At 43.5% G+C, this 20,947-nt stretch overlaps 1 protein-coding gene across 4 annotated transcripts in view; it reads left to right on the top strand.

Moving 5' to 3' along the window:
• CPQ (carboxypeptidase Q) overlaps positions 1 to 20,947 on the top strand; it is a 175,488-nt gene that overhangs the window by 85,301 nt on the left and 69,240 nt on the right. For all 4 annotated transcript variants that reach the window (XM_083749808.1, XM_083749809.1, XM_083749810.1 and 1 more), the window contains one exon: positions 16,914 to 17,025. In XM_083749808.1, the coding sequence (XP_083605934.1) occupies positions 16,914 to 17,025 (112 nt within the window). The remainder of the gene's footprint in view (positions 1 to 16,913; positions 17,026 to 20,947) is intronic.

Raw genomic sequence — 20,947 nt, 5'->3', positions numbered from 1 at the left:
TTAGCAGATAAATGAAAAGGGAAATTCTGAAACATCTTTTATTACTTAAGAATCACCATGTTGACATGTCCCTCAGCAACCAGGTGTGTTCAGATTTATGCAGATTATCAGCTTATAATTGTAGTTCAATTCAAGGCATCTGCAAAACAAGGTGATGTGCTGAACTCTGCCTGAGAAAAATCTCAGGGCTTGTCAAAATGGTTTAATATACCTCATTCTGGCCTGCTAAGAAAAACTTCCATTTTGCTTTAGTAGAAATGATGGATTGCCCGGGACATTCAGGCCACCAGCAACACCCCAAATGAAAAACAATAGTTTTAATGAAAGAAGGCTTTCCTTGAAAACCTCTGGAACTTCTTTCTGAAAGAAAAACTCCCCTGATTTGCTTCAAATTTCACTTCAGGAGACATTTCTGTGGCAACATTATGGCTTCGTATTGAATTCAGAATGAGAAATTTCAGGATCTCCCCTGTAAGTGATGGCTGAATACTTCGGCATAAATGGCAGGAGCTGAAACAAGTGTGTGAATTCCAAATTTCCTGCTGTTGAATTGTGGATGTGTCAAAAACAAGTTTCTCCTTAAGCTGTTGTATGCAGTTGTAGCAGATGTACTTTTGAAAGCACACAACATTAAAATAAACAGTTATACTGAGGCAACTCCCTGGGCTACTTTCCCCTCCCCCTTTTCTTTCCCCCCTTTTCATTTTTGGTCAGATGAAAGAAAAGGGGCCCCCTTAATCAAGCCTTCGCTATTTGGGATATTCAGAGCAAGCAAACATGGTCCGTGCAGTTTACTTCTGTGCTCAGCAGTTCCGGAACAGAAACCAAACAGCCATATCTGTTTAGACTGCACCCATTCTGCCTGCCCTTTGTAGCGGTGCCAGAGCTCTCCACATCACTGACTTGAGGCTTGCCGTTAAAAACAGAGCCCGCTTCACTTTGTTCATGCGCCTGAAAGCTGTTCACAAGATGGGATGCCAGCTCCGAAATTCTTTCAAGATTGGGCATGGGGGTGGGGGAAGGGAGAGGGAGGGAGAGAGGGAATTATAGTCCGTCAGTGAAAGCTGTCAAGAAAATGAATCGAAGGAAAGTATTTGTTTTGACTTCTCTGTGATTTGTTTGTTTCAGCATTATGTTCCCCGTCAGTAAGCCTTGGGGGAGGGGGGGTGTCATGAAACTGTAATTTTAAAATACCGGCTCACAAAGCAGATGCTTTGCTTCTTCAGTTGCGTTGGCTTTCTAAGCAGCTAATGAAAGATCAGTAAACTATGAAAAAATAATGAGGATGCAAAGGGTAATCTGGCTTTGTTCTGAAGCTGAAATGCAAAGGAAAAGAAAAGTTGGGGAGAGAAGAGTCCAGATAAAGCCTTTTTTTTTTTTTTGGAAATTGGGGACCAAGGCTTAATTTGAGCCAAAGGTTATGCAGACTTAGCTTCTAGAGCTCCTTTCAATGGCAAGCAAATTCAGTGCCAAAAACCAACCAAGGCTCTTATTTTTGGTTGCTTCAGTTTAAGCTGTTGGCTGCTGCTGCATTGCACATTTTGTTCCCAAGTCCAGGGAGAGGAGAATCTATATAGATTGCTACCAGGACACTGGATTCATCCCAGATGTGAGGAGCATCAGATGGTGTTGGAGATTTTTGTTTGTAAGCTAAAGGTAAAGGGTAAACCCCTGACGATTAGGTCAAGTCGTGGTTGACTCTGGGGTTGTGGCACTCATCTCGCTTTATTGGCTGAGGGAGCCGGCGTACAGCTTCCAGGTCATGTGGCCAGCATGACTAAGCCGCTTCTGGCGAACCTTAGCAGCACACAGAAATGCCATTTACCTTCCCACCGGAGCGGTACCTATTTATCTACTTGCACTTTTTGACGTGCTTTCAAACTGCTAGGTTGGCAGGAGCTGGGACCGAGCAACGGGAGCTCACCCCGTCGCGGGGATTTAAACCGCAAACCTTCTGATCAGCAAGTGTCCTCTATTAGAATATGTCATTCCATTCTACCTGCAATGACAACTGGCATATCAGGCTCACGGAGAATATTCAGTCCCTATTGGACTGTTTTTCATTACCTCCACCCCTTATTTTTTTTAAAAAAAACACACAACTTGTGCAAACCTCGGGGTCATCATCCCCCAAGCCCTTTGATACCTCCCTTTTGTGTGCAGATGATCTTGCCTTGGTTAGTTAAGGATCTGAGAATTGATTGCAATTTTATCTATCTCTATCTCACTCTGTGCATGCCCACAAGTGCACACACACAAATATATATCTATAAGCACACACACATTATACATAAATAAAGTAAAATAAATTGCCCCTACTGGATATTGGAGGTACATTACTTGAGATCAATAACAGTGACCATTCTTTGCCCTGTAAGGAAGTCTCTTAAGACCCAGGATTGAGCTCCACCCTGATCCTCCTGTTGTGCATATGTGCTGAGCAGGATTCACAGTCTGCCCTCATTGGACATTTGAGACATTCCCATAGCTCAGTGGGAGAGAACATGCAGAAGGTGGCTCCAGTTTCAGTGCAGTTATAACAAGTCTCAAGGTTTGGGAGAGATCTCCATACCAGGGACCTTGGAGATCTATCACTAGGCCGATCTCATACCCTCCATATACTTTGGCTGGGTTAGAGAGCTGATGGGAGTTGTTTTATGAAACATTTGAAAGGTGCCAGGTTGTGGGAGTCTGGAACAGACAATATTGGGCTGTATAGACCACAAGAAGCACAAGGCAATTCGGTGGCTCTTTATCCTGGTCATGGCTAGCCAGAAAAGCAGACTAAATTATGAAAACTAAGTAAATGCATGCACACCTGGATAATAAATAAAAGTCATACTCCCAACATTAGTGGTATAATGAAAATTTAGAATCGTAGAATTGTAGAGTTGGAAGAAATCCCAATGACCATCTAGTCCAGTCCGATGAAATGTAGGAATCATGGCTGAATCCCTGGCAGATGGCCATCCAACCTCTGTTTAAAAACATCCAGTGAAAGAGAGCACACCATCTTCCAAGGTAGTCCATTCAACATTAGAAAGTTCTGACTAATGTTTAGTTGGAGCAACAGAAAAAAAGCTTGTTCCATTTCCCATGTGACAGCCCTTCAGATATTTGAAGATGGCTATCATATCACCTCTCAGTCTCCTCTTCTGCAGGCTAAACATACACAACTCCCTCAACCATTCCTCACAAGGCTTCATTTCCAGACCCTTGATCATCTTGGTGACGTCCTCTGCACACATTCCAGTTTGTCAGTATCCAATTGCTTCCTAGGCAGTTGTGAAGCATTTGGATACACATGCACACACTTCTGCATTTCAATCCATGCGGATCTGCAGTACATTTTTTTCATCCCTGGTTTACGTCTTTGTGAATTACGGGGACTCACAAGAGCTATCCATGAGCTGCTGAATATGTTCCCCTGGTGTGTTCTTCAGTGGCAAGTTCCTTAAAGCAGGCTTTGTATGGCCATTCAGTCTGCTTCGCGTTTTGTCTGCCGGCAGGGTGATCCAGGATTCAGTCTTTTAACGGGGGCAGCCAGGGTGTGCATGGCAGGGGTTGGGGGAGCATCTATTTTGCTTTTTTATGTCTTGGAAGTAAAGTGTCTGGTTTCCTTGTGACCTCTCAGAGGCTGAAAGGAAGAGCACTAATGGGATATAAAGGCACATCCTCTTTGTCACTCCCCGCCACTAGTCAGAGAATATCCTCATGCCTGCTAATTGGCCACATGGAATGTAGATAATGAAAGAGACCTCGGAGAGCATAGCGCTCTTAACTTTAGTGTGGCGAAGAAAACACAATGAAGTCTGTTTCGACATACCACCTGAAATGGCCGACCCAGACTGTACGCTTGCTCTGCTCTACCTCCCAGATGTCTTTTGTTTCTCAGGGAACTAATTGCTCCTCACCCCCAGTTAGCCTGTTTGCTGTTGGTCATCGATTTCGCTCTTCATTAGTCCTATAGAAGTATCAAAACCAGACTTAATGTAGCTCTTTAAAAAGATGTGCTCTCTTCCTCCTGAGAAATCTCATTCTACACACACACACAGAGAGAGAGAGAGAGAGAGAGAGAGAGAGAGAGAGAGAGAGATCTTGTTTAGGAAAGGAACAGACACCACTTTAACCACACATCCTATCACACTTTTGCACCTGATAAATATTCCACGGTCAGCTTCTCTTTACAGAATTTTGACCACCAAGCTACTGTGGGATAAGGGCACAGCCATCTCCATCCCTAGGCAGAGTGAAGCAGTTGCCTCAGGTGACTGATGCTGGAGGCAGCAGCCTCCCACCTGTTCCTCCTGAACCTTCTCTTGGCTGGAGGACACAGCTGCGAATTCTGCATGCCCTGCCCTGGGACCCTCAAAGTAGCCTTCTACCTCAGTCGTGGTGGACTGCGCTGTCCCATTGTCAGCGTTGAAGTAAGATTCGTAGAATCGTAGAGCTGGCAAACAGCACGTGAACAACATTCTCCATAAGAAGCAGAGGAAATTCCTTCTACTCAGTGGGATAGCATATGCAGGGTGAAGGCGTCACAGTCTGCTTCTGTGTATATCAGTGAGAATACATTAAAAACAATTGACAGATGGTATTATACCCCCGTGAGATTGGCACACAAGCTGGTTGCAATGCCCCCAGAACTTTTGTGGGATTGTAGTCAGCAGTGCCCATAGGTAGTGAGATTGTGGGATGGGGTGCTCAAGGAGATCAACACTGCAACTGGGCAAGCAGCTGTTATAACACCAAAAAACATTAAATGAATGCAATTTTCACTCTTTGACTCAGAAGCTTGCATTTAAGGGCTTGTTTTGATTCATATTAGTTGCAGCCAGACCTGAGATAACAGAACTGTGGAAGAGTGACAGGACTCTTGCCATAAATCTCTGGTACAGTAAACTGTGGGGAACGGTCATTTCAGAGAAGCTTTGGCATTAAATCCATGTCCTGAAAGGGCAATCATAGCAGGATGCCTTTTTTTTTTGCAGAGTGGAGTCATTTTATTTGGGCTGGACGTATCCTTGTACTGACATTATTGTTGGTTTCTGCTTCCTTCACTGAGCAGCGAAGTGCTTGTCACAAGACAATGTTTACATTCCACAGTCAAGTGCTGTTGGGTTTTCTCACGGGAAAGGAGACTGGATGTGACGTACACTGGTTTCCTGTTTTTCACTGTTCTTTGCAGTTCAGCGTGATTCTCTCCGTGCTTTAGAGGAGAGAGGATGCCTTTCTCTGCTCCGGCAGAGGGAAAATGTTTTTCTGTAAATTACCAGCTTTGAAGTGTAAATAAAGTAATATAGAGCATGTTGGCACGTACTTTTCATCATTCCGCTGTGCACTGGACACTGCTTATCTCCAACATTTGGTTATGGGCCCAGCACGTACTTTTCATCATTCCGCTGCGCACTGGACACTGCTTATCTCCAACATTTGGTTCCGGGCCCAGAAAAACGCAGTGTTTTGAGAATGGACTCCAGAAGTCGGGCTCCTGGCAAAGGAACAAAGGAGCAAAGAATTGGAGTGCCGGCAAAGGATCGGAATGCAGAGGGCCGGATCGGATGATATCTCTGCGCGTCAAGATGATTTGATGAGGTATGTGCTACAGCTCCGGGCAGCCTGCCAGCTTCTAATTAATGGCTTTATGGCTGGACTTTGAACTTTTATAGCCGGTTTTGCCCTAGGCACAGGCAAAAGGCTAGAAGGATAAATTTTTCCTATGCTGGGGGAAATCGAAAGTAAAGCAGCTGCAGCAGTGTCGCAGCATGAATTTAAGACAGCAGAGAGAACTTTCACTTTTGAACTTGCCTTTGGAATGCGGTTTGAAGCAGCTGCAGATAAGCAAAGCAGTTAAGCAGAAAGGCACAGGTTCACAAAGCAGAGGCTGTTTTTGAATTTGCTTTTGGATTGAAGCAGCTGTACACAGACACAGCTTGTATGAAGCAGCCTGATTTAAAGCAGCAGAGATGACGCAGAAGGCTGGATGAGGCAAGTGGGGAATTTGATGCCAATCAGCCAAATGCTCAGCTCAGAGTAGCCTGTGATACTGCCATGATTCAGAATGAAGCAGACCGCCAGGGTGATAGCTGCATGGGCAAGGGGGAGTCTTCACAGACGTCATCCCAGAGTGCAGTGGAACCACCAGATGGCGCCAAAGCTTTGAAGGCAGTGAAATGCTACACGTGTGGACGTCTAGGCCATATGAAGAGGGAATGCAGATATCCCAGGGCCAAGACAGAGCAGCGCAGCGAAAGCTCATCGCGTGGAAATGGCCGAGGCAAAGGCAAAGGTCCGGTGTCCAGGACAACGCAGCACAAGGCAATGGTCTCACGCTTCACTCCAAAGGTTGCAGAGGTCCAGAAGACATCTAGATCTTTCTTCGTTGTTGATTCAGCGGCGACCCATCACATGTGCAACGATAAGCGACTGTTCGTGTCTTTTACACCGCAGGAAGGTGCGATTCACCAGGCGGATGACCACACAATCCCCAGTAAAGGCTACGGAACTGTTGTTCTTCACAGTTTGGACTTATCGATACAGGATGTGCTTTATGTGCCAGATGCCAAGCATAATCTGCTCAGCGTTGGACAGCTGAATGAGCGGAAAATTGACGTTTCCTTTAAGAACAAAAGGTGCATCATCACAAAGAAAAATGATTATGTATTGCATGCTGAATATGTTGATCGTTTGTATGTTTTGTATTTTGATGATGTTGTGCAGGATGACACTTGTTGCATTGCAGGTTCTAACAAAAGTTTGCATGCAGAATGTATTCACGATTTTCATCGAAAATTTGGTCATTTGCATTTTGAGGCAGTATCTAAAATGCCTGCCTTGGTTGAAGGTATGACTATTAAACCCTGCAGGTACCACATGAAGTGCAAGGCATGCGCAGCAAACAAGGTGAAAATGGCTGCGAAAGGTAAGGTGTCTAGTAGGCAAGCTACAGAACCATACCAGGTTGTTCATGCTGATTTGGTTGGACCACTAGCGCCCTCTTTGGGTGGAAACAGGTACTTCATGGTTCTCATTGATGCATTTTCCAGGTATATTTATGTGTACAATCTCAAGCAGAAATCAGAGGCTTTTCCTAGGTTCAAGGAATTCTGTGCTTGGTTGGGAAATGTGCATGGTAAGAAGGTAAAGACTCTTTTCAGTGATCGCGGGGGAGAATTCACTTCTCAGCAGTTTGAAGCTTTTCTGACTGAGAAAGGAATTCAACACGATTTGTCTAGTCCTCGCTCGCCATGGCAGAATGGACTTGCGGAACGAGCAAATCAGACATTGCTTCAAGGGTTAAAAACCTTGCTGCATGATGCCAATCTTCCAGAGAGTTATTGGGCCGAAGCTCTCTCATGTTTCACTTACAGTTATAATCGCAGGTTATCTTCAGCGATTGGTTGTACCCCCTATGAGAAGATGTTTGGCAAGAAGCCATACATCAAACACATGAAAATTTTTGGTTCTGACATGTGGGTTCACTCACCACAAAACTCCAAGTTAGACAAGCGTGGATTGCATGGTATCTTTCTAGGTTATCAGAAAGGGTCTTACAGAATAATGATGACTGACTCTAAGGAAATTAAGCTCACAAGAAGTGTTGAGTACAATGCCAAGTGGGGGGAGAATGTGGGAATTTTCCAATGTTATCCTGATGACAGTGATGAAACTGAGGATAGTCAAAAGCAACCGCAACAACCCACACCCACTGATGAAGGTTCTGATTCTGAGTCTGAAACTGAATCGGGTGATTCAGAGGATTTCAAGAGTGCGAAAGCCTCTATGCGACCCTCTGAAAGCTCTGATCAAGAATTGGAGGAACCATTGTTCACAATAGGTCACTTTTCTCCTAAGAAGGAAGAGGAGAGTATTAAAGACTTAAGGCTAATTCGTAGGTCACAGAGAGCGACAAAAGGCAGACCTCCAAAGAGATTTGCTGATGAGTTTGCTAAGATAGCAGTAACAGCTGTTAAAAGCTCCAAGAAGGTGTTTGAACCTTCAAGTTTCCAAGAAATCCAGGATTTGGATTCAAAGGAAGCTGAGCCATGGTTAAATGCCATGAAGGCTGAGCTTGATTCCTTGGAAAGGAACAAAACATGGGACCTTGTTCCAGTAGTTCCAGGAATGAAACTGCTTGGAAGCAAATGGGTCTTCAAAGCGAAGACAGATCAAAATGGCAAGATAGTCAGACACAAAGCCAGATTGGTAGCCAGAGGTTTTGCACAGGTACCAGGTGAAGACTATCACGAGACCTACTCACCCACCGTGAGGTATGAGAGCATTAGGCTTATGCTCAAGCTAGCTGCAGAAGAGAATCTACACATTAGTCACCATGATGTGAATACAGCTTTTCTGTATGGATCTCTAGATGAATCACTTTATATGCTTCCACCTGATGGCGTACAGGTAAAACAGGGATTTGTTTGTGCTCTGAAGAAGTCCCTTTATGGTCTCAAACAAAGTGCACGGTGTTGGCACACAAAACTCACTGAAGTATTGTTTTCTCTAGGTTTTAAGCAAGGGAAAGCTGATCCATGTGTATTTGTCAAAGAGGAGGGGCAAAAGAAACTGTATTGTTTGTTTTATGTTGATGATCTTTTATTCTTTTGGAAGGATATCACAATGTACAATAATGCCCTAGCTCAATTGAAAGAGCACTTTGACATGAAAGATCTTGGTGAGGTAAACAACTACCTATCTCTGGAAATAGAGAGAGATCAAGATGGTAACATTCTAGTACACCAATCACGTAAAATTGCTGATGTGTTAAGCAAACTAAACCTGATGGATGCTAACCCTGTAGACACACCGATGACAACAGGTTATCAGGTAGATGACACTGGAGAAGCATTTTCTGATACTACACTGTACAGAAGTGTGCTAGGCAAGCTAAACTTCATTGCCAGATGTTCAAGACCTGACATTGCTGTTAGCTGTAATTTGCTAAGCAGACAAGTCAACAATCCTACTGTTAAGGATTGGAAAGCTCTGAAACGCATAGCGCGGTATTTGAAAGGCACTATGCATTACAGACTGAGATTTAACAATCAGAAGTCTGGTGGTCTTGAGATATTTGCAGATGCAAGTTTTGGAAGTGACACTACAGACAGGAAAAGTACGTCTGGAGTTTGCTATAAGTACAATCAGGGTCTATTTGATTGGTCATGCAAAAAGCAAACAACAGTTAGCTTAAGTACTTGTGAAGCTGAACTGAATGCACTGTCTTATTCACTTAAGGATTGTGAATGGTTGTTACAATTGTGCAAAGACATAAAAATTCCTGTCAAATGTCCAATCCAGGTTTACCAGGACAACAAAGCATGTTTGGCTTTGCTAAATTCTGAAGGTTGTAAGCAAAGCACGAAGCACTTGCAATTAAAGTTGCAACATGCTAGGGAACGTATTCAAAAGGGACTCGTAACGGTGTCCTATATGCCAGGTAATGAAATTCCTGCTGATGTATTGTCCAAGATTGTATCAAGGGATCAACACTGTACCTATGTGCAGAAGTTGGGTTTGTACTGATATTGTACGAACACGCTGCCCAGTGATGTTCACAGAAAGGGGGAGGATGTTGGTTTCTGCTTCCTTCACTGAGCAGCGAAGTGCTTGTCACAAGACAATGTTTACATTCCACAGTCAAGTGCTGTTGGGTTTTCTCACGGGAAAGGAGACTGGATGTGACGTACACTGGTTTCCTGTTTTTCACTGTTCTTTGCAGTTCAGCGTGATTCTCTCCGTGCTTTAGAGGAGAGAGGATGCCTTTCTCTGCTCCGGCAGAGGGAAAATGTTTTTCTGTAAATTACCAGCTTTGAAGTGTAAATAAAGTAATATAGAGCATGTTGGCACGTACTTTTCATCATTCCGCTGTGCACTGGACACTGCTTATCTCCAACAATTATGAGGATGCTTCCAGTGCAATATGTGACAATTAATGATTCAAGTGTCTGAAGAATTATAATCAGCTCCTGTTGTTTATGATGCCTTAAGTCCTTCTGTCTGACCAATCTGAGAACAATTGTCTTCTTCTACAGTAGATATTCTGTTTGCTCAGCTGTCAGGCCATTGTAGTTGTCGGGCCTTTCCTCTGTCCCGGAATTTTATTTGTACATTGGTGTTTCTGTTTGACATTTGTATCAAATAAAGAAAAAAACGAAAGGGGAAGAAAACTGGGGTAAGCAGCACATGAACAACATTCGGCATAAGAAGAGCTTTTCTGTGGTGCTTTGTCAAAAATTGCAGGTTTTTTTTAAAGAATTGTAGAGTTAGAAGGGACCGCAAGGGTCATCTAGTCCAGGGGTCAGCAAATTTTTTCAGCAGGGGGCCGGTCCACTGTCTCTCAGACCTTGTGGGGGGCCGGACTATATTTTGGAGAGAGAAAATGAATGAATTCCTATGCCCCACAAAAACCCAGAGATGCATTTTGGTTAAACAGTCCACAGGCAGGTAGGATCTCAGCCGTCGTACCAGGTGGAGCTGTACCGAATTGTGTGGTCCCCCCTCCAATACTTTGGAGAAGCTGGAGCCTCTGCCCTAACATACTGCAGCAATGGGGCAGGCTAAAAATTATACTAGGGGGTTATTTGGCAAGCAACCATGAAGATGTTCAGGACAAAGTAAGAACAATAGCTGAAAATTATCACTGTGAACAGAAATCGGATGCTGGCAGTTCTTGTAATGGTAGCAGCTGACAGAAAGTCCCAAAACAGGGTATTTCAGTGACTGGTGACTTTGGATCTGCTGCCTCCAAAAGACCCACAGATCTCTTGACAGGCCCAATCTCCTGCCCTTGTTTTAGTTGAGGTCTTCCCTACCCCCATTTTAATGAGGTTGACTGGAGAGGGAAAGGTATATTAGTGACAGGTGGCGCATAATCATAATATTTCTACACTTGTTTTTATGTTCGCTGTTAGCTAGGGAGGAAAAAGATGTGTTCTCTAACTCTGTAAAAACAGGAATATTGTTAGCAAGAAATTAATGATAAATGTTACTAATTAGGAGCTGTTAAATGATAAGCAACTTGCAATAAAGAAAGAACAACATGGTGAAAAAACTGATTCAAGTGTAAGTTGAAAGATTCAACTTTGCAGTCTTTCTTTTGTGTGTGTGTGCATGTAGCTTTACAACCTCTTTGCAAAGCATATGTCCATATTTTCTAGATTTTAAAGTTTTATGGTACTAGGTCCCAGCTTCACAATTATCGAAATCATGAAGCTTATTAAACAGGAGAAAAGGAGAGTCCTGTGCTCATGCTTTCACATCTTGCCACAGGAAAAAAGAAAACCGGAGAGCATTTTTTTAAAAAAAAACACCGCAAAATCAAATGCCAAAGTTAACGGGTGGAATTCAACATCACTTTCTTCCAGTCCTTTACACTGAGTGTGTTTTTAAAGTACACAGCAGCCATGAGGTGGGGGAAGGATGGGGAACCCACCCCCCAACAGCTGCTCTTTGCATTGGGAGAAAAGTTCCCATTGATGCCAATGGGGCCTTTCCTCCCAATGCAAATAGCAGCCATGGGAGGGGGCAATCTAGATCAGGACTGTAGAAGGTACAAAGAGTTAAATCCTCTCTCCACATGTCCTTGATCCAGATTGAGACGCCATATGGATGCCATTTACTTTAAAACAGACAAGGAGCTCATCACATCTAGTTTGCTTTTTTGTTAGTGACACTTTCATTTTGGGTCCTCACCCTCTCAGACAGTTCAGCATCATCAAACCAGATTTTTACAATCAAGAGGAGACCACAGTAAACCTATAGTTATCCACTCCCTCTGCAAGATGTCCCATCATGGAGAGGATAGCACAATGAGATGTCACCCTGTCATGTACTACTGCTAGCTTCCCCAACCTCGTGCCCTCCATTTGTTGCTGGATGCGTCTCCCATCATCCCTGATCATTGGCTATGCTAGCTTGGGCTGATAGAAGCTGGTCCAACAGCATCTATCCTCACGGACAGGATAGTGCAATGAAATGCTACTGTGCAGGAGTGTTGCATGAAGGGGGGAATGCATTGACTGCCATGCATCAGCTGCCTTTAAGGGAAGACTCCTTTGAAAATGTGAATTTTAGGCCAGGAAATCTTTCCTTCAGATGGGCCACACAACAGACCTGTTTGCTGAAAGGTCAGCATGCAAGAGCCATAAGGAACCCATTGAAAGAAAGCATAAGGACTGCTACACAAGCAGATTGTCCTGTAGTAGAATACTATGATGTTTTACACACTCTTGTAATAGACTTGAGAATAAGAAGAAATGTGGAGTGGGAGATTGCTTTGGGAGAGGTTAGGGCATCCTGACTTTTTTTTCCAAAAAAGAAGCAACTCCCTAATACGGCTGTGCATATGTGAGTGGGAGGACAAAGAACCCCCTCGGCCTGGTTTCCTCGTTTTTATTAAAAACAGCTTGTCCTGGTGAGAACACAGCACATGACTGACAAGTGCTGGATAATCGTCATAGTGCTGGCCTGCCAGGAAACTGAATTAGTCATCGTGCATCTGAAATGTACCCAGCATTTAATTTCTCTTCTGCTATTATCCTCGATAAGGATTCGGGGACAAAAAGGCAATGATTTAGCTGTGAAACTGTAGTAAACCCCAGGCTCACATGGACGGGTTGCTTAGAAATAGCCCTAATCCTTAAATACCTTTCTGAAACAGGCAAAACATGACCCTGAATGCACATGTTGATGCTTCCTCAGTATATTAAACATAAATAAAATGTTACAGATAGGTAGCCGTGTTGGTCTGCCATAGTCAAAACAAAAAAAATTCCTTCCAGTAGCACCTTAAAGACCAACTAAGTTAGTTCTTGGTATGAGCTTTCGTGTGCATGCACACTTCTTCAGATACCTGCATGCACACTTCTTCAGATACTTCTTCAGATCGTATCTGAAGAAGTGTGCATGCACACGAAAGCTCATACCAAGAACTAACTTAGTTGGTCTTTAAGGTGCTACTGGAAGGAAATTTTTTTGTTATAAATAAAATGGTACGCCTGTATCGGGGAAGCTGCATTGCTCTTGCAAATCACGTCGGAAGGCATGGGATATGTTGTTGTTCCTCTTGGTTGTGAACTAGCAAACAAGAAAGAAAGAAAGTGAGGGATATACCTGTGTTTGTGCCATGCCTATTCAAGGGAGATGTGGTCAACCTCTCTAACTCTGAATTAGAAACAAATGTTGTGGAAGATGAACCCTTATGATGTGAGCTTATAAATATGTAATAGTATGTTCTATTTCCACAGAATGTATGTAGGGCGTTTTGCCTTGGAAAGAATCCATTGCTTTGTCTACTAGGTAGGGGTGCCATCAGGATGGGACTTTGGGGGCAGAAGTCCAAGGCCCCACTCAGCAGAGCAGCTAAAGGGTAAAGGGACCCCTGACCATTAGGTCCAGTCGTGACCAACTCTGGGGTTGCAGCGCTCATCCCACTTTATTGGCCGAGGGAGCCAGTGTACAGCTTCCGGGTCATGTGGCCAGCATGACTAAGCCGCTTCTGGCAGACCAGAGCAGCGCACGGAAACGCCGTTTACCTTCCCGCCGGTAATGTGCTTTCAAACTGCTAGGTTGGCAGGAGCAGGGACCGAGCAACGGGAGCTCACCCAGTCGCGGGGATTCGAACCGCCGACCATCTGATCGGCAAGCCCTAGGCTCTGTGGTTTAACCCACAGCGCCACCCGCATCCCAGAGCAGAGCAGGAGGCCCCCCTAAAGCAGCAGGATGGACTTACTACAATATACTCTGCCATTTAAAGAGACCGTCAGCCCCATTAAAACCTTTGGAGGCTCCTCCAGATATCTTTTTTTTATTGTGCACATTTGTGATGGTTTGTGTTCATGATTCTATCAGGGTGGTCACACACAACCCTGTTTTTAATACAATTTGGTCCTGCAAAGATTTTGGTGCAGTCTTATTACTGCTTTACTTTTGATCCATAAATATCTGTAACTTCTTGCTGAAATCCTATAACTTTTCATACTACAGGTGTTCTGAGGAGAAATACCCCAGGAGAGTTGGATTAGTGATACACCATATATTTGGCATAATGAAGGTTCCAGGTTAAATCACTCCAGGCTTCAGTTAATGTAAAGGTCTGAGACTCTGGAGGGTTACTGCCAGTCAGAGTACACATTACTGGCTAGATGGTCAAAGAGTAAAAGGCAGCTTCCTCTGTTCTTTCTGAACCTACTTGAATAGCAGCCTCTCTTTATCTAAAATTCTGAAATTTGCTCGTACACTTTTATGCCACCAATTTCTGCTACCATGACAGATTACACCACTTTCGGATTCAAAGATGCCTGCTGTTGTAATGCGAGTTCTTTCACAGGAACAAAAAGTAATTCTCCATCAGGTCATTTTGCAAATCTATGGTTGCCAGGGAACTTCTCACCATATTAGCAGGGTAGTCTTTCACTGCTATGGGAAAGGCATCACTTCTGGTGTAAATTCAGGTTTTCAATTCACTTATAAACTAGGCCATAATTCACTTCCAGGCATAGGTGCATTTTTGTCATCCAGTGTTTGATGAAAACAGCTCACCCAATTGACAGTCATGCCAGCATACTCTTTCTGATGGTTAACATCTCCTTCTGTTCACATGCCAGCTATTTAAAAACTTGTCTTGGTGGATCTCCGATATCCTGTTGTGTACAGCATCCCATTTATTATTTTTGCTTTTCTTCCTTTCCTGTCACCTGCCAAATATGAGAGGGCCTGCTGAAATACTTACTGTGTGAGCCAATATCTGTGTCTAGGTATCTTAAAGTGCATTTACTTGCTTGCTTGCAAATCATTGGTTACTTTTTTTGGAACATAGGAAACTGTCAAACCAATGGTCCATCCAGCTCTGACTGGCAGCGGCTCCCCAGGGTTTCACACCAGGTATCCCTCTCAGCCCTACCTGGAAATTGCACCTGGCACCTTCTTCACTCCAAACAGTTGCTCTACCACTGAGTTACAGCACTTACTGGAATACTCAAGGCAATGTGTAAACAGTTCACTTGAAGGGTCACCTTAGCGCCCCGCCCCCATATATACTCACTTGGACGCTTCATAAGAACATAAGTCCAGCATCCTATTTGTGATTCCCAGCAACTAAGTTTCCCAGCAAACTTGTGGCGGTGAGATTCCGTGGCAGAGCTACCACCACTTCCTAAGTCTTGCCAGCTCCCATTGTTCCCACTGGGAACTAACTACCGTATTTTTTGCTCTATAAGACTCACTTTTCCCCTCCTAAAAAGTACGGGGAAATGTGTGTGCGTCTTACAGAGTGAATGCAGGCTGCGCAGCTATCCCAGAAGCCAGAACAGCAAGAGGGATTGCTGCTTTCACTGCGCAGTGATCCCGCTTGCTGTTCCGGCTTCTGAGATTCAGAATATTTTTTTTCTTGTTTTCCTCCTCCAAAAAATAGGTGTGTCTTGTGGTCTGGTGCGTCTTATAGAGTGAAAAATACGGTATGTCAGCTCCAGGCAAAGGGGGCTTGTGGTGAGCACAAGGGGGCTTGCTTCTGTTTCAAAAAGCAAAGAAGTTATTGTTAAAGAATGGGTTTTACATTAATTTTCACAGCAGTAAACAAATCTAAGTTTAGCTGGGGAATGAATAGTTGGGCTTTTGACAAGGGCAAATATGCATCTGAGGAACCTCGGGGGACATCTTGGGGATTCTTGAGTGGAAAAACAGCTGACAGGCAAGGGGTCTTTCTCCCAAACTGCTCTTCCAATCAAAATTGCAGGCTCTTGATGCTGCTTTTCATTTTAAACAATTTTGGCTTTGTTACAAGGATTTGTGTTTAGCATGCAGTTTAGCCACTTAACGACTGTTGTTGTTGTTGTTTAGTCATTTAGTCATGTCTGACTCTTCGTGACCCCATGGACCAGAGCACGCCAGGCACTTCTGTCTTCCACTGTCTCCCACATTTTGGTCAAACTCATGTTCGTAGCTTCGAGAACACTGTCCAACCATCTCATCCTCTGTCGTCCCCTTCTCCTTGTGCCCTCCATCTTTCCCAACATCAGGGTCTTTTCCAGGGAGTCTTCTCTTCTCATGAGGTAGCCAAAGTATTGGAGCCTCAGCTTCAGGATCTGTCCTTCCCGTGAGCACTCAGGGCTGATTTCCTTAAGAATGGAGAGGTTTGATCTTCTTGCAGTCCATGAGACTCTCAAGAGTCTCCTCCAGCACCATAATTCAAAAACATCAATTCTTCGGCGATTAGCCTTCTTTATGGTCCAGCTCTCACTTCCATACATCACTACTAGCTTTAACTATATGGACCTTTGTCGGCAAGGTGATGTCTCTGCTATGATATTAGTGCATCATATTATAACAGTCTAAGGCAGCCTTCCCTAACCTGGTGCTCTCTGGATGCTTTGGACTACAACTCCCATCATTCTAGGCTAGCATTGCTAATGGGCAAGGGTAATGGGATCTGTATTCCAAAACATCTGGATGGGAGCCAGGTTGGGAAGAGGTTGATCTATGGCAGTATTTACCAAACTTGGGTCTCCAGCTGTTTTTTGAACTACAGTTCCCATTATCACTGGTCCTGCCAGCTAGGGATGATGAGAGTTGTAGTCCAAAAACAGCTGGAGACCCAAGTTTGGGAAACCCTGATCTATGGTATTTAAAGCCTAGCAACAAAGATTACTGACATAAGCTTGCAGTTGCATGTTGGAATGATCAGCCCAGCAACTTGACCATTTATACAAATAGAAAATCATCTTATATCACTTCCCATTGGGACAGAACTAATTGCAATGCCATCATTAGACTTAAGAACATATTTGTGCAGTCATGGTTCAAGCTACAGGAATTAAATCCTCTGAATGGGTAAAACGATTGAAGGGTCACTGGAGAGTATGATTGTCCCAGTACAGAACTTTTGTGTAATTATCCTTTCTGTGTTGTATTTTTAGGTTGTCCTGGTCAGTGGACATCTGGACAGCTGGGATGTAGGGCAAGGAGCCATGGATGACGGTGGTGGAGCATTTATATCATGGGAAGCATTATCGCTCATTAAAGATCTTGGTAAATATTTACCTTTAAAAAAATTATCTAACGAGTAAAGAATGACAACGCTGCTTAAAATAAGCGATAGCAAGTGCATTTTCCTGAATCCCTGGCCATTTGCAACACAATTATTTTTCAGAGTTTCCCCTCCTAATAGTAGCAACATTGTGGCAAGACTTTCATATTTTTTCAGATCTGTGATCTTACAGAGACTGATGTCTCTTTGTGTCTTGAAAGCCAAAATAAGGAAACAGCTGTATTGACCGTAGTGTTGCTGTATTCATGAAAACACTATATGAGCCATATTGTATACACCTGAGACCTCTTTTATCTGGATCCATTATGCAGTCCATGGTGATGTCCATCACTATGCTCTACCCTGCTTTTATAGAATAAATCTATTTGTTTGTTATGTGCCACAGTTATATTCCTTGAAGGAACTCAGGGCCAAGTGCAGATGGTTGGCCAGTTTTATCATTACTGTGTGAGGTAGAATCAACTGAGAGAGTGCACACTTTGTCCAAGACCACCCAACAAGATCTATGGTTAAGCAGGGATGTCAATCCACATATCCTCAACGCCAGCCCAACATTCTGTCCACTACAACATACTGGCTTCCATGCTTAGCATCAGTAGCATTCAAAGTTCAAAATAATCCTTATAAAGGCCCTATAAGGCAGATCTGTATGACCCCCGTTTTGCAGGGGCTGGAAAAAATGGCTTGCCTTTGGCTTGCAACTCCCACTCTTATTCCCTAGGATTAAATAGAGTGAGGGGGTGTTTTGTATGTAAATTAAAGCATCCATCCCATGCTTTCAGGTTTTTGTGGCCTCCCCAATTCACCCAACCCCAGTTGAAAGTGGCTGATCTTGACAAGTACAGTGGTACCTCAGGTTAAGTACTTAATTTGTTCCGGAGGTCCGTACTTAACCTGAAACTGTTCTTAACCTGAAGCACCACTTTAGCTAATGGGGCCTCCTGCTGCCGCTGCGCCGCCAGAGCACAATTTCTGTGGTTTTTTTAAATAAATATTTATTAAAGTTTCAAAAATTACATTAAAAACAAAACATAACAACAATACAAACAAACACAAACAAAAAACAGGTATAATTTCATTCCCTTATTTTCTTGTACCTTACTTCCCCGACTTCCTCATACCTCCCCTTTCTGTATTCCAATTTCTAGTTATTAATTCAGCAAATCCTCACCCTTATTTTCCATCTAGTTTTTAACCTTTCTTTTCTATTTACTTAAACCATTACAGCTGGAAACCACATAATTTCTAAACCAATGTCATTCTAGCATTCATTAATTTTACAATGTTTCCTAAGATAGTCCTTAAATTTCTTCCAATCTTCTTCCGCTGTCTCTCTTCCCTGGTCTCGGATTCTGTCAGTCATTTCTGCCAGTCCCATGTAGTCTATCACCTTCATCTGCCATTCTTCCAAGGTGGGTAGATCTTGTGTCTTCCAATACTTTGCGATGAGTATTCTTGCTGCTGTTGTAGCATACATAAAAAAATGTTCTATCCTTCTTTGACACCAATTGGCTGACCATACCCAGGAGAAAGGCCTCTAGTTTCTTCAAGAAGGTATATTTAAATACCTTTTTCATTTCATTATATATCATTTCCCAGAAAGCCTTAATCCTTGGGCATGTCCACCAAAGGTGAAAGAATGTACCTTCAGTCTCTTTACATTTCCAACATTTATTATCAGATAAGTGGTAAATTTTTGCAAGCTTGACTGGGGTCATGTACCACCTGTAAATCATTTTCATAATATTTCCTCTTAGGGCATTACATGCCATAAATTTCATACCGGTGGTCCACAACTTTTCCCAGAGCACACCAGAACACAATTTCTGTTCTCATCCTGAAGCAAAGTTCTTAACCTGAAGCACTATTTCTGGGTTAGCGGAGTCTGTAACCTGAAGCGTATGTAACCTGAGGTACCACTGTACCGACCATTGAGTGAGTTCACCTGCTTGGCCCTCTCCCCAGCACTAAATGAAAGAGGCCCCCAGATGAAACAATCACTTGCACATTTGCCCCTGAAAAGAGGAATTGCATCACCCAAAAGAGAGTAAGAAAAGGAACACCAATTTGCATAAAATTAGCATGTGATAATTCAGATACATAAATTCCAAATTTAGACATAGTTGCTATAATTTAAATATATACAGGACATCTCACCATAGTGGGAAAGACTGTAACTGAGAGACTTGTGTGCCTCCTCAGATTGCTGTCCAAGTTGTAACCCTTTACAGTTCTTTATGCTGGACTTGGCCTAGACAACCCTTCTCTGACAGCCTTCCAAACTGAGGATCTTGAGCATCTTCTAATCCTGCATGGGGTGACTGCCAAGTCAGAAGTGTCATTTGATGTGGTGCATGGTAGCACACGGGGTTCCGTCTCTCACTTATTAGGTCCCCCAAAGTATCGAGTAGCCTAGAAGTCTCTTGGGCAGAGTCAAAGCATTGCTTTGAACCACGTAAGCTGCCTTTGCTGGCAAAGCAGGCTCTCTATGAAAAATGGGAAGGTGCTTTCGAGACCTCTGTGATATCACAGAGACCTCTGAGTCATCCTCTCATTTACTTCTGGTAAGAAAATCTGTGGCAAAATCAATTCAGTTAAAGGCAACCCGCTTTCAGGCTCCCCTCCCCTTTCCATCCCCTTTCCCATTCCATTAGTTATCCCCTCTCTCAGTGCTAAGAAGAAAGTAGAGTCTTCTGCTCAGTTGCTAGAGCTTCTGCAATATCCACTCTTCTGCCTGGGTGGCTGGACCCTTCCTGGCCAATGTGCATGAAGGCAATAAGTGATGATCATCCCTCGCCCCCTTGAGCAGCTCAGTTGAGGATACATCCCCTAAGGATGAAGAGACTGACCGTTCCTGAAGTGAAATATTGTTTGAAAATAACCCTACAGAAGATGCTACGCTACAATGAGTTAAGGACCATATGGAATCTTGGGGACTCAGCTGTTTATTCAGCTTCAGTCTCAAGGGAAACGTATTCGCAGTTCAGTCTCGTCTATTGCTTATTTTTTCCATACCATAAAAGGACTCCATAACAATTTATCTGAAGAAATTTGTGGAGTTACTCATCCCGTTTTTAAGAAGCTCAGCCACAAGTCTCTTCCTTCCTCCTGATTTTGGTCACATCACAGCTTCTTTATATAGTAAGTTGTGCTCATCAGGATCACTTTGCATAATGTCATACATTACATAAGCCAAATATATATACAGTGTAGGGGGCACTCTATTGTCCCTTACCCAGGAAACTTAAGAAGCTGACTTACCCTAGGCCACACTGTTTCTCCATCCATTGGGGGGGGGGGGGGACTTTTCTTGAGGGACTTTCCTTTCACCCCTGACTCTCCTGATTTTCCTTTCCTGATTCTTTAGCTGGAGATGCTGAGGTTTTTATTTATTTATCAAAAGATTTGTGTACTACTAGGGCTCATCCACACTTCCACTGATCTCATGCCTAGGCAGAATGAGTCCTAGCAGTTTTCTGCTTCTCCCACACTTTCTAGGCTCAGGTCTATGTAGTTTTGCCTTTGGCACTCCACTTTATCCCGGAAAACCCACCCTTTAGCAATAAATCAGAACAAACTGCAATCCGTAGAAAACCTGAATGCCATTTGTTTCAATTCCGCGCAAAAGAGTGGGTTTCGCTAGGGGGAAAAGATGAGGCAAACAGAGGTGTGGATAAAGCCATGCTGAAAGATGTTTTCTAGGTGTTTAAATGTTAAAACAAAAGGTGCCTGCTGAATTGCTATCAGCAGAGCGTTCCACCATACTGGGCCAACAACACTACAGGCTCAGTTTCTTGATCCTATCAAATGAGTCTCGCCAACTTAGAGAATGACCAATGGTTGAGCTGGGATATAAGGGCTTAGGTGGTCCCTAAGGAGTGGCTCTGAAATATGAGAGACCCC

This window comes from Podarcis gaigeae (genome assembly GCF_964106915.1).
Source record: "Podarcis gaigeae genome assembly, chromosome: 7".
In the NCBI taxonomy this organism is placed as follows: domain Eukaryota; kingdom Metazoa; phylum Chordata; class Lepidosauria; order Squamata; family Lacertidae; genus Podarcis; species Podarcis gaigeae.
Note: the sequence above shows the minus strand (reverse complement) of the source record. Positions and strands in the feature narration are given on the sequence as shown.